This window comes from Petromyzon marinus, chromosome 60 (genome assembly GCF_048934315.1).
Source record: "Petromyzon marinus isolate PM22_M1 ecotype Great Lakes invasive population chromosome 60, UKy_Petmar_22M1.pri1.0, whole genome shotgun sequence".
Lineage (NCBI taxonomy): Eukaryota > Metazoa > Chordata > Hyperoartia > Petromyzontiformes > Petromyzontidae > Petromyzon > Petromyzon marinus.
Window position 1 is genome coordinate 8,629,294 of NC_133726.1, and position 14,349 is coordinate 8,643,642.

The 14,349-nt window shown below is 57.8% G+C and overlaps 1 protein-coding gene across 1 annotated transcript; it reads left to right on the plus strand.

Moving 5' to 3' along the window:
- Window positions 1-2,078: 2,078 nt before the first annotated feature.
- Window positions 2,079-13,020, plus strand: DSE (dermatan sulfate epimerase). The gene is made up of 5 exons (XM_032976690.2): window positions 2,079-2,995; window positions 6,154-6,407; window positions 8,744-8,983; window positions 10,032-10,239; window positions 10,461-13,020. The coding sequence occupies exons 1-5, from the start codon at window positions 2,418-2,420 to the stop codon at window positions 12,409-12,411; spliced, it is 3,231 nt and encodes a 1,076-aa protein (XP_032832581.2). The 5' UTR covers window positions 2,079-2,417; the 3' UTR covers window positions 12,412-13,020.
- The last annotated feature ends 1,329 nt before the right edge of the window (window positions 13,021-14,349 follow it).

Here is a 14,349-nt window from a genome sequence, read left to right on the forward strand (position 1 = left end):
TCTTCAGCATACGGCTTGTTTTGCCCGTCTTGTATATCCCTGGCAGAAGACGCTAGCGCAGAGCTCTGCGTGAGCTCTGAGCTACCGTCGGAGGCCGTAGGACAGGTGCAGCAGCACTTGTTAAAAAAAACTTTAAAAATATTACGTAGAAAACAGGGGGGACATAGACATAGAGTAGGGAGAGAGGGGGTAGAGAGAGAGGGGGGTAGAGAGAGAGGGGGGTAGAGAGAGGGGGTAGAGAGAGAGGGAAGGGGTAAGAAGGAGAGCAGAGCGTGAAATCTTTCATATAAAAGGGGGGGGAGGCACATAAAGCAAAGCATTGAAAAAAACAACAAAACGAAATGATGAACGAAGCAAAGTGCCGACTACACCGAGCATCTTCTTGTTTCCTCTGATCGTAAAAAAGAGAGCGGTAGGGAAGGAAGAGAGAGCGGTGGGGAAGGGCGACGGACCCCAACATCTTCAGGGGCTGGTCAACGTTGCTCTTCGGCTACGCCAAGCTCGCCATATACAGGGCGAGGAAGGTGGCCCTGGAGGGGCAACGTCCGGCCAGCAGCCTGGGCATCTTCCGCGCTCTGGTCAGAGCCAGGGTGTGGCCGGAGTTCCGCCACGCGCGGCTGACCCACGCCGTGCCGGCCTTCAAGGAGCAGTGGGCGCTGGAGGAGGCCGTGTGCTCGGTGGCAGATGACGGAGAGCTCTGCATGCAGATCTAAGCTACCCGTCGGAGGCCGTTTGACTGTGGGAAGGGCTGCGTGCAGATGCAGCACTTGTCGTAGTTATAAAGAAAAAAGAGAGAGCGAGAGAGCCAAATGGAGTAGGAAGAGATGGGGCAGAGAGAGAGGGGGGGCGGAGAAGGGGTAGAGAGAGAAGAGAGGCAGAGAGGGGGGTAGAGAGAGAGAGAGCGGGGGTAGAGAGAGAGGGAAGGGGAAAGAAAAAAGAAAAACAAATGTGGGTCTTTCATTTAAAAGGGGGGGGGGGGGGTTACATAAAGCAAAGCATTAAAAAAAACGAAATGATGAACGGAGCAAAGTGCCGACTACACCGAGCATCTTCTTGTTTCTTCTGATCGTAAAAAAAGAGAGAGCGGTGGGGAAGGAAGAGAGAGCGGTGGGGAAGGAAGAGAGAGCGGTGGGGAAGGAAGAGAGAGCGGTGGGGAAGGAAGAGAGAGCGGCAGGGAAGGAAGAGAGAGCGGTGGGGAAGGAAGAGAGAGCGGCAGGGAAGGAAGAGGGAGCGGCGGTGAAGGAAGAGAGAGCGGTGGGGAAGGAAGAGAGAGCGGTAGGGAAGGAAGAGAGAGCGGCGGTGAAGGAAGAGAGAGCGGTGGGGAAGGAAGAGAGAGCGGTAGGGAAGGAAGAGAGAGCGGCGGTGAAGGAAGAGAGAGCGGTGGGGAAGGAAGAGAGAGCCGTGGGGAAGGAAGAGAGAGCGGTGGGGAAGGAAGAGAGAGCGGTGGGGAAGGAAGAGAGAGCGGTGGGGAAGGAAGAGAGAGCGGCAGGGAAGGAAGAGAGGGCGGTGGGGAAGGAAGAGAGAACGGTGGGGAAGGAAGAGAGAGCGGTGGGGAAGGAAGAGAGAGCGGTAGGGAAGGAAGAGAGAACGGTGGGGAAGGAAGAGAGAGCGGTGGGGAAGGAAGAGAGAGCGGTAGGGAAGGAAGAGAGAGCGGCGGTGAAGGAAGAGAGAGCGGTGGGGAAGGAAGAGAGAGCGGTAGGGAAGGAAGAGAGAGCGGCGGTGAAGGAAGAGAGAGCGGTGGGGAAGGAAGAGAGAGCCGTGGGGAAGGAAGAGAGAGCGGTGGGGAAGGAAGAGAGAGCGGTGGGGAAGGAAGAGAGAGCGGTGGGGAAGGAAGAGAGAGCGGCAGGGAAGGAAGAGAGAGCGGTGGGGAAGGAAGAGAGAGCCGTGGGGAAGGAAGAGAGAGCGGCGGTGAAGGAAGAGAGAGCGGCAGGGAAGGAAGAGAGAGCGGTGGGGAAGGAAGAGAGAGCGGTAGGGAAGGAAGAGAGAGCGGTAGGGAAGGAAGAGAGAGCGGCGGTGAAGGAAGAGAGAGCGGTGGGGAAGGAAGAAAGAGCGGTGGGGAAGGAAGAGAGAGCGGTGGGGATGCGTGGCGTGCGGAGCTGCCTTGCTACCTCAGCAACGTGCGGCGTGAGACGTCCTGAGAAGGCGGTGGAGGTGCGTGCTGAGATCGTTCGGCTCAAAGTTTGCGCCATTATTGTTCACACTCAACAACAACAACAAAACCCCGCGTGAAATATTTGCACTTCCAATTTTTTTTTCAAAAAAATCTTTATTTAAATATTCCTTTTTTTTTCTTTAAACTCAAGCACGCGCGTAAACCACGCATCCCACGGATGACGTAGGGAAAGTCTTGGCAGCGCCAGGGGCTAGAATAATAATTATATTATATTTCCTTTTTTGTGTTTTTACCAAAGTAAGCCATGCTCCTGGGTACTCCGCCGTCTGCGTTGATGTCTCCACCGCGAGACTCGACCGCTCGCTCCACCACCACCACCACCACCCTGAGCTACCACCACCACCACCATCATCACCATCGCCTCTTCCTGCTCATCATCATCCTCATCCTCTCCTACGCGGCCGCTGCTCTCGCCGGCGTCTCGGCCAACCCATCACCGTCACCCACGTCCACTCCACCACCTCCACCTCCCAATCCCCGTCCACCGCGGACTGACGGCACCACCAGCGGACCCGTGCGAGCTACGAGCAGCCACCCGATGTTGTTCTTCGGCGCCGAGGAGGCGCAGGCGATGAGGAGGCGCGCGGCGGCGTCGCACGCCCCGCACGCCGCCCGGCTGCGGGAGGCCGCCCGCGAGATGCTCGCGGCGCCCCGCGACTTCGTGCCGCCACGGGAGCCGTCGCTCTTCTCGGCGCAGTGGAACGAAGCCTTCGGGAACAACCTGGGGGCCCTCTCCTTCTACTGCTTCCTCTACCCCAACCACACGCGCGCCCTGCACCTCGCCCTGCACTACATGGACGCGATGGCGGTGCAGCCCAGCTGGTGTGTGTGTACTGTGTGTGTGTGTACTATGTGTGTGTACTGTGTGTGTGCTGTGTGCGTGTGTACTGTGTGTGTGTACTGTGTGTGTGTGTACTGTGTGTGTACTGTGTGTGTGTACTGTGTGTGTGCTGTGTGCGTGTGTACTGTGTGTGTGCTGTGTGTGTGTGTGCTGTGTGTGTGTGCTGTGTGTGTACTGTGTGTGTGTGCTGTGTGTGTGTACTGTGTGTGTGCTGTGTGTGTGCTGTGTGTGTGTACTGTGTGTGTACTGTGTGCTGTGTGTACTGTGTGTGTGTGCTGTGTGTACTGTGTGTGTGTACTGTGTGTGTACTGTGTGTGTGTGCTGTGTGTGTGTGCTGTGTGTGTACTGTGTGTGTGTGTACTGTGTCACGTAACGGTTAGCGTTACGCTGCGTTATGAACCTGGCGTCCCGAGTTCGATTCCCGCTCACGTCCAACACCAGTGGCGATTATCTGATCCGGTCCTGGGCCTCCCCTAGGTCTACTCAGCCTCAAATAAGTACCTGGTGCGATGTATGAAACATCGCCACGAGGGAGACAAAGGCGGTCGGGCGTGGTGCTCGCCACCCGCCCCCCCTCGTGTGCCGTACCGGCCTTCATAGGTGGTGCTACTCGCTAACAGCACTTGCCCCAAAAGCCTGTTGAGGCTACACGGGTGATCTTTGTCTTTGTTTACGTGTCTCAGCTTGTCGATGTTTGTGAGTGCCTGCACGTGTGCGTTGCCTCTGTGCGTGTCGGCGAACCGAGTTCCATTCCCGACCATGACCAACAACAACAACAACAATTGGCGAACACCTGAAACGGTCCTGGTTGGGCCCTCTCTTGGGTCGATTCGGCCAGAAATGAGAACCTCGTGCGGCCGTGCAAACATCGGCACCGCGGAGGCAAAGTTGGGGCCGGGCGTGGCCGGATCTCCATCGGTGCTCCTCGCTCACAGCGACTCGCCACGGCCGCCTGTCAAAGGCTGGGGTTGGGGGGGGGGGTTGCTGGGGGTTTCTTCGTCTGTTGCTACTTCTCCACGCATGCACGCGTTGAGCTTCTTTCGCCAACCCGCACGTGGCCGGCCCCCGCCGTGCCGCACCGCGGCCCCGCCACGTGCCCCCTGCGGGACACCGCCGGTGTCCATCGATCGCCGCTGTGGCCGTCGCCTCGCGAAACCACAACGGCGGAGCGACCGCGGGTTGCCGGACAAAGCGTGGCCTGGACATTATTATGGACATGCACCCACGCAGTCGCGTGGCGTGTGCTCAGTGGAGGAGGGGGGGGGCCTTTGACCCCCCCCCCAAAGCTACGAGTTGGGGGGGCCCCATTGACAACTGTGTTGACAAACTTGATCGTCCGATTGGCTCGCAAGCCACCGCATCACATTTACCCGCTCTATTTAAGGCCGGGATTTCTCCACAACTCTCGCCTGAAGATGCTGGTTGTAATTACTGTTGCGGGTTTACTCTCCAACACACGGGTGTTGCTATAGTAACGAATTGGCATGATTTGTTGACGTGACAACCCCTACCGATTTGCTGTGTTGGGTGGTGGCGGGTTTAACGGCACATTTACATTCACGCGGTCTCACCCAAAAACCTCTATTATGGAGGGTAAAAGGACAATGAGCTTTAGTTGACGGAGCGCCCCTACAGCGTTAAGTGTTCCAGACCGTGAGTGTAACGATGCGATTCGGCAACAAGAGCCGCGATATATCATCGCCTCCAGGTGCCACCGTGCGAAGAGACAACTCAAATATCGGGGCACCCACCTGACCGATTGCCGCACCCCCTGAGCTGACAATGTCGTTACTACGCCACTGACACCAAGCCTTGCTTGCAAGGGATTTATTGGAAATGTTAAAATCGCACGGACTTGCTGCTGTCAGCTGCATCTCCACGCTGCGCACGGATCGCCACGTGCCAGTCCAGTGCCAGTTTACCAGTGGCACGGTTTAGCGCTGGCGCTATTCAGTGACCACTATTCATGCGGAGACATTGCACGTGGCCTGCAAGCGCACACGCCGAGGCAGGCCGATAGGGAGACAATAACTCGGACAAGTAAACATCGCAAGTTGGCTATAAACGGGTCACATTTGGTCTTCGTTGGAAATAATTGGGGGTTTGTTAAGAAAATGGATGTAATTCATCATTGGAGTAGTTTCTTTCGGGTTTAGATTGTCATGCAGGTGCAGTCAGTTCCGCTTCACGCGTGTTCTCACAACGCGATTTGGAGATATAACGCGAGGAAACGGAGGAAACGTGTTTTTTATAACGCCATCGAGTGAACAGAACTACATCGCAGCGGGAGCAGGAATGATTGGTTGTAGAGCTTCCTCGGCGTAGCGTCGCACAAGCCATTGGGATGCTGCTGGATGCTTCTAGATGCTACCCAGGCACCTCAGTCTTTGTTCAGCATCTGACGACGTTATCGCGGCCCGTGCTTTACTAAACATTACATGTGATTTATTATCACGAGCTCTTTCCATAACGCGGTGTTCTTCAGGAACGCAACTGCTACCACCGCAGAGAACAGACGGTAATCGTGTCAAAATTTTACTCCAAACCTCCATCACCCAACGACAGAGCCACTCCAGAATCGAGTTGCTACGTCATTGGCAAATGTTTTTTTTTATCAGCAAACACCGGCTTACGTTGAAAATTCCCCGAGCAAAATATGTTGACAACTTTGTCCGACGTTTCGCCAGAGATTACGTCGCTGGCACCGTAGGCTCTCCCCGCGAGCTGAGCCCTTGTTAGAGTTTAAACAGAAACAGACACTTGTATACCTACGCGATCTAACCCCAACACACACAAAAAAACAATCGTGAATGAGAATATCGGTGGCGAAAAAGCCGACGCGTGAAATGGACGTGCCGTGGCTCCGCACGCCTCAATTGATCCGTTGTTTCGAGGACTCGCCGGCCGCAAGCCGCAGACTCGACAGCGAACTCGGCCGTTGACTTTGAGCGTCGCCTCAACGCGCACATAGCCTGGCACAAGCGCCGTCGTTACGGCGCTTGTTGTTGTTGGATGGGGGCAGGGGCACATTTTTGAAGGGACCCGATTAACCGACTACAAAAAAAAGAGCCGTCGATGTATGATCTCTGCAATTTCTCAGCCGACCAATCGTCTTTAAACAAACCGCGCGCACGACCAGGTTGGTGCGAGGCGACCCGGCCGACGAGGTGCCCATGGCCCACTCCCTCGTCGGCTTCGCCACCGCCTTCGACCTCCTGCACGGGCGCCTGGGGCCCGCGCGCCGCTCCCTCTACCTGGACGCGATCGTGGCGGCCGCTGGCTACATGTACGAGCGCTCGTTCGACCGCGGCTGGGGCCAGCAGTACTTGCACAACCACCAGCCGACCAACTGCGTGGCGCTGCTCACCGCCGGCCTCGTCGTCATGGCCCAGGGTAACGCTCCATCCTCGTCGTCGTCGTCGCCAATTATGTCGGTCAGCTGTACGGTTTTGTTACTACTAGTTTAGGGGCTCCGTTTGTTAGTTTCTCAATCTGCTTGTCCCGGTGAGGGTAACGGCAGCAGCGTGTTGAGTAGACAGACTCCAGCACTACATTACCATACACTACTACACTACTATACACTACTACACTATACACTACATTACTATACACATAGTCTCGCTATTCCTGGGGAATTCTCAGGCGTTCCCAGGCCAGCTGAGCGACATTGTCCCACCGCCAGCGTGTCCTGGGCTGGCCCCGGGGTCTTCGCCAGTGGGACGTGCTGCTGCCCCGTAGAAGTCCAGGGGGGAGTCTACTGGGAGGCATCCTTGCCAGGTGCCTGAACCACTCTTTTCACTGAGTGAAATGTCTTTAGCCAAGCAGATTGCACACAGATGGACGGAGTAATATTTCCCGGTCATTGAAATAAGCTGCCCCAACGCCGTGATCCCAACGCCGTCATCCGTGGTCTATATGCTGCTGGATGAGGGCCAGCGGATTGGGGGAACGTGAACAGATTTTTTTTTTGGTGGGGGTGGGGGGGCTTTAAAGATGCAGGGTTGCCACCTCTGAGCTTCCAAAAGTCTCGGACGCATCGTGGGGCTGGAGCGGTCTCTCGTGGCGGGCGGTGGCGACTCCACTGGTGCATGTGGCTGCTGTCTGTAAGCCAGGACTGTGTGTGGAGGCAGCAGTGAGGGTTGGTGGATCCGCCGCACACACAAATGTTGTTTGAGAAACTCCCTTCCCGTGGGGGGGTCCAGGAGTAGCCGTTACCCTGACTCGCCAGGAGAATGCGGGACAGCAAAGTGTGGACTAATCTCCATCTGTCCCATCTGCATGGGATAGAGCGTTGCCCGCTCGTACTCGTGGGTTTTCTCCGGGTGCTCCGGTTTCCTCCCTCGTCACTTGGGCTGAAAACGTCCCAATATATAGAGGACTGCAGAGCTCGGGCAGTTGTTGCGAGTGCCGGCTCACCGCCTGGCTGCTGCCTTCCAGCTTTGTCCGTGTTCCGTCAGCGATTTTGAGATGCACAATGTGAACATTATTATAAAGTTTAACACGTAGGAGGAGGCTTTCGCGACTAATATCATCCATAATAATATAGCTTTGTTGGGTTAGATCGCGTAAATATATAAATGTGTCGTTAAACCCGCCACCACCCGACACAGCCAATGAGTAAGGGGTTTGTCAGGTAAACCGAACGTGCCAATTTGTTACTAGTACAGCACACCGGTGTGTTGGAGAGCAAATCTACAACATTTACAATCTGATTACGATGTTTCGCCAGTAATTACCGAGAAAGAATTGAGCTTTCAACGTCCCGGAAAGCGTCACGGCTTTCCCAAAGGGGAAGAGTTACAAGTTTACCGTGGGACATGCACCTAAAAAAATCGGACAGCCTTGCGGAAAAGCAGGACAGGTTGCAACCGCGGTGACGTGAAAACCAACGTCGTCGCAACATTACGCGACAAGTCGCGTGAAATTATTACATCCATTGAAATAAACTGCGATGATTTCGGCAGCGTTACGGTTTGTTTGTTTACAATTAGCGAGCGGGGAAAACCTGCGTGACAGTTTCCTGCCACATTCTCCACTAAACTTCAATTTGCTTCCGCCTACGCCGCAGAGGAATTCTGAATAATAATAATATGGAGAGCCTCAAGCGGGGCTCTTCACACTTACTTTGTTTTTCCACGAGGGTTCCCGCCATTTCAAATGTTTTTTGACCAATTCCTTTTTAATGAGCGCTCCCGCGTGTGGGAGTAAAAGCGGAGCGCCCCAAGAAAAATACCCACGATGCACTGTGGGGTAACATTCACAACGTGCGCACATTAACAGCGGCTCAACGCATTTGTCGGCAGCAAACGTGTGGCCCAGAAAGAAAAACCTCATCACTCGCTCCTCTGCTCATTCACTTCTCCAATTGTTCACTCACTTCGTCTCTTACTGATCCACCTTATCCGTCACTCGCTCATCCAATCACTCACTCATCCACCTTATCACTCACTCGCTGATCCAATCACTCGCTCATCCAATCACTAACTCATCCACCTTACCACCCACTCGCTCATCCAATCACTCGCTCATCCAATCACTAACTTATCCACCTTATCACTCACTCGCCGATCCAATCACTCGCTCACTCATCCACCTTATCACCCGCTTACTCATGTGACCTCTCACTGACCTCATCGCTCACTTCCTCGCTCAATCACCTCATACCTCTCCCGCCCCTCGCGCACCCAATCTCTCCCTGCTCCCCGCCCCTCTCACCGCCGCCGCCGCAGGCCACCTGAACGACGCCTACCTGTGGCTGAGCCAGGCGGTGCTGGTGATGGAGCGAGCCCTGCTGCTCCTGCGCGAGGTGCGCGACGGCTCCCTGCACGAGGGCGTCGCGTACGCCTCCTACTCGACGCGCTCGCTCCTGCAGTACGTCCACCTGCTGCTGCGCCACCTCGCCGTCGACCACACCGGCCATCCCTGGCTGCGGCAGCACTTCGCCTTCCTCTACCGCACCATCCTGCCCGGTACGCCGGGGGGCGGGTGGGGAGTGGGGGTCTAAGCACCACAACACCCCCCCCCCCCCCCACCGCCCTCACCACCCCCCACCTCCCCTCCTAAAACTGAACTTTTAAAAAAATTTTGCCAGGTAAGGCCCACTGAGCTATATAGCTCTTTTTTCAGAAGCGACCTTAGCTACACGTAGGCACTGTCCAGGTGGATGGGGCGAGAGGTGGCCGGGGGGGTGGGCAGAGGTGGGTGACGGGGGGAAGAGGGGCGGGGAGGGAGGGCAAGGTGTTAGCATGAATGAGCAAGTGAGTGGGTGATGAGTGAGTGAGTGATGAGTGAGTGAGTGGTCAGGTTAGTGGTCAGGCGAGTGGGTCAGGTGGATGATGGACAAAAGCGGCCCCGCATCCGAGCTCACTCCGTTTAGCATCCCACAGTTCTACGTGGAGGCCTGTGGACCGACGCGAACCAAATGTCGGTGGCGGAGTTGTCGAGCGTGCAGGCGGTGCGACTGCACCGGGGTGGCCCATGGCCCGGAGGGCCCCGAGGCAGCCCCGCCCTGGGCAGAGCGCGGCGAGCCGGCACCGAGCGCTGGCGGCCGGCCTGGAGGGCCCTGGCAGTGGTGCCGGCTTGGGTCAACATTGGCGGACGACGTGCTAATTGGATACGGCTGGGCCCCATTTCATTGCTCGCACCTAGGGGCCCGTGCCAATGCCACTCGCGCGCGCAGGCGAAATCTGCACACGACGGTGGGACCGAACGCGTCGGTATGTAATTGGGCGGTGCGTGGCTGGGCTCATCTGGATGGAATTGGCGACGCTTGGCAGCTTTCCTGAGTCACTACGCCAACACCGCGATGGCCAAATCTCACCCTAAATGCGCCCAATCCGGTCGGATCTCGAGACGCTAAGTCGGGGTTAAGTCTGGTTATTATGTGGATGGGAGAATGCCTGGGAGTGCCACATCATACGTAGGCTTGGGCTGCAGGGTGGCCAGGATAGGATTCTTGAATCGATCTGTATGGAGCAGGAAAGCCGTGCTAACCGAAGGAGCGTGTGACTGCCGCAGGCTTCCAGCGCACGGTCGGGATCGCCGACTCGAACTACAACTGGTTCTACGGCCCCGAGAGCCAACTGGCCTTCCTCGACGCCTTCGTGATGCGCAATGGCAGCGGCAACTGGCTGGCCGACATGATCCGCAAGCACCGGCCGGCGGCGGGACCCGGGGCGCCCTCCCGCAGCCAGCGCTGGACCACGCTGCACACAGAGTTCATCTGGTGAGACACCAACCCCACAGCACCCCCCCACCGCCCCAGGCCCACCCTCCACAGCCTCTCCCTCCACAGGCTCTCCCTCCACAGCCTCCTACCCACAGACACCGGGGTCAAATCACGTTGTGAGCCGCGCCACGCCGCTTCCGAAACCCTCCGACCTCCGCCTCGACGTCCGGCGGATCGAGCGCAGGCCTCCCCGTGTCGTTCCCTCGTGAGCCGCGCAGGTTCGACGCGTCGCTGACCCCGCGGCCGCCCCCGGACTTCGGCTCGCCGCGGCTCCACGTCTTCCACGACTGGGGCGTGGCGACCTACGGCGCGGCGCAGCCCGCGGGCGCCAACGCCTCCTTCTTCTCATTCAAGTCGGGCAAGATCGGCGGGCGCGCCATCTACGACATCGTTCACGCCAAGCGTTACGCGGCCTGGGTGCACGGCTGGCGCAACTTCAACCCGGGCCACGAGCACCCGGACCAGAACTCGTTCGTGTTCGTGCCGAGCCGCGGCGGCGCCGGCGGCGGGGGCGGCGGCGCGGCGCCGCCGCCGGCGGCCTGCGTGACGGAGGCCCTCTACGGGCCCAAGTACACCTTCCTCAACAACGGCCTCATGTTCTCCCCGCCCGCCGCTCCGGACGTGTGCTTCCCGCCGTGGCAGGGCCAGGTGACGGAGAGCTGCGACTCCAAGTGGATGCGCTACAAGCGCGGCGCCGCGGGCGACGCTCACGGCCGCCTGGAGCGCGCCCAGGAGCGCGGCGGCGTGGTGTTCGCGCGGGGGGAGGCCGCGGGGGCCTACGACGCGGCGCTGGGGCTCGCCAGCGTGCAGCGGAGCGCGCTGCTGCTGCGGCCCGACCTGCTGCTCGTCGTCGATCACGTGCGGCGGCGCCCGGGCTCGCGCGCCTCCCGCATGCGAGCGTTCTTCAACAACGTGGACGCCGGATTCCGCCCCGTGGCGGTGGGGGCGCTGAACGGAGCGGCGGTGGCGGCGCCGGCGGGCGGCGACGGCGGCGGCGTTACCGCGGAGGCGTGCCGGATGTTCTGGGTGGACGACGCCGGGGTGAGCGCGCGCGGAAAGCTCAGCGACAGCCCCTTCCGGTCGAACCACTCGTTTGCGGGGAGCTACCTGGCGAGCGTGGTGACGCCCCTGCGCGGGGCCGTGACGCGCGCCGCCTTCGTCTTCCTAGGGCCGTCGCTGTCGCTGCGCAGCCTCAAGGTCATCCCGCGCAACGACTCCGTCACGGTGTACGTCATCGCCAACTCGGTGCTCTACACCGTCTACCTGCGCACCGACGAGGCCACGGCGCCCACCGACGGCGGCGCCGGCGGCGGCGTCGGTCACGGCGGTGCCGTGGCGATGGTGTCCACGGACAGGAACACGGTGTTTTTCGACGGTGGAGCGGAGCTCCCGGAGGAGCGCCCCGCGGAGGACGAGGCCGCCGTCGAGGATTACGAGGCCGCCGTCGACAGGACCTTGGAGAGGCTGAGGGACACCTTCAGGGAACTCGACGAGCGCAGGAACCCCCGGAAGCCTGGGCCGCCTGGGCCGCCTGGGGGCAACCGACCTCGGGGTGGCTCCCGGAGGACCGCGGAGAAACGCGGGAGCGGCGGCGGCGGCAACCGGGAGAGGCCCCCGAAGCGCCCGCGCGCGAGCAGAACCCGCGACGACGGTGACCACGGCGGTGACGCGGCACGCAAACCCGCGCGGGAGAACAACCTGCGCGCCGACTTCGGTGACTCGGACTTCATCGACACGGCCGAGATGCACGACCGGGGCCTCCCGCGCTGGGAGTTGAACCCGGGCGAGGATGGCGAGGAGGGCGACGCGGCTCCTCCATCGACGCCCGGGGAAGGCGGCGCTCGGGGTCGGGGCGACCGGCTGCCCGAGCTGCGGCCCGGGCCGGCCGACGCGGCCGTGGCCGCCGCGGCCCCAGGGGGAGGCTTCCGGAACGAGCCGGAGGCGGCGGGGCGGTCGGAGCGCCGAGCGGCCGCCGTTGCGCCCGTGCCGTACGCGCGGATATTCCTGCTCGCCAACGCGTGCGGCTTTGCGGCGCTGCTCGTGGCGCAGCTGCGCTGCGCCGGGCGCCACTGGGTGCTGCACAACCACAGGGTGCTGTACGCGCTGCTCATCGCGGACAGCGTCGCCATCTTCGGCATCTACTCCACGTGCTCCAGGACCGACTGCTAGCGGTGACATCCAACGAGTCGCGTGGCAACATCGCCCCACCGCCGCCTACTGGCTTCACGAATGCCAACTCGCAAGCCGCCGCTGCGCGTTCACCCTTCGCCGCGGAGAGACAGCTGCCACCGGGGCGTCCCGCATGGCGAGACTTCTGCAGTGAGAGTCAACGTGTACCGCACCGGAGGCGCGGCTTAAATGATGAATTACGATGACGACGGTGAGCCGAGTGTGACGCCGGACGCATCGTATTTTCTAGGTCATACAAACTCATCTCCATTGCTGCCAACTGAGGTCGTGCTGGAAATTCCACGTTACCATGGTAGGGGCCCGTGACTCCATGGGATGACCGCTGTTGACTTCCGACAAAGTAGTGCTGCTCGTATTGTTGATCTCATGGGAATGACGGCGACGACGATGATAATGACGATGATGGTCAACCTCTGGTATTTGAACTCATGACCTCATGATTGTGATTTGAGCACTCTGGCCTTAAGGAAAATTCTAAGTAAAATAAAGTAATGTACAAGTGTGAGATATGGACGAAACGTTCGTGTGCAAAGAGCAAATTATTTTATTGTTGTGTTGCAGATAAAATAAATAAATCTATTTTTATTTTCTCGTGTCTTGTTGCAAATTTGTTATACATGTGCATATATATAAAATAATTCTACAGATGAAAGAAAATTCGGAATCATAAGTTAAAGAAATACCCTATTTTTCTGGCTTACAATTTTGGTGCTGGCCACTGTACCAAATAATTTTCTAATCTTGATAACTCTAATCCGTATTCATCGCCATAATCGCACCGGTAGCAACAACCTTGCCCGTAACATTACCCCTACTACGAATGCTATACCTGCAATCCCAAACACTGCCGTTGTCCCAAAGTTCATAGCCTTGACTGTAGTCCTATCCTCAACCCTAATCCTCGCTCTAACCCTGAGTCTAATTCTAGGCATAAAAGCCACAATAAATAACACCCATCCTCACACTAACCCTGAGTCTAATTCTAGACATAAAAGCCACAATAAATAACACTCATCCTCACACTAACCCTGAGTTTAATTCTAGACATAAAAGCCACAATAAATAACACTCATCCTCACGCTAACCTTGAGTCTAATTCTAGGCATAAAAGCCACAATAAATAACACTCATCCTCACACTAACCCTGTCCCTAACTGTAGCGCTCGCTGCCATCCGAGCCACAGCTTTTCCTTTAACATATTTCTCATTCCACCGCAACCAAAAAAAAACATTTCAAAGCTCTCCCATCGGTAGACATTTCCCTACAAAGGGAGAAACGCTTGCCCCTGGGTCACCATCATCGTCGTTCTTTGTGATGCCTCTGAGGTTGCTTCGTCTTTTTAAGCGTAAAAACCACGGACACTGAAGGCCAAGTATAAACTGAAGAGTGTTGCTTGCTTGGGATTGAAACCCCACGACAGAAGGAGGCACGTGGATTGCAGAACGCAGATGTCCTATCGACGTTCTAAGCAAAGCGAGCTTGCCTGGGCGGCACACGTCGTGCCAAGAAGGGACAACGGCCGGCGGTCGTGACTTGCGAGGGAGTGGCAGCCAAAGGAGGGAGCGCACGCCCCTGAGGGACCTCCACTGCGGAGATGGAGCGACGAAACCAGTGCAGGCGCTGGGTAGATGGTTACAATGCGGTTTAGTGAGAGGTGGCGATGGCTTGGAGAGGCCTTTATCAAGCAGTTGATTGTTTGATGGGATGAGTCAACGAGCGCAGTAAGCAAAGCATCGACGTTAATTGTTCACTTTCGTTTGGACGTGAAAACTGACGTCCAAATCTCTCGATTTTGCCTCGAACAGAGCTCTGTAAAATGCAACATGTCCATTGTTTGCAACGTGTCGCCATCTTGAGGTGGCCTTCATCCAGCTGTGAATAGATCATGACCGCACTCTTTGGTTATTTCGGTAGAG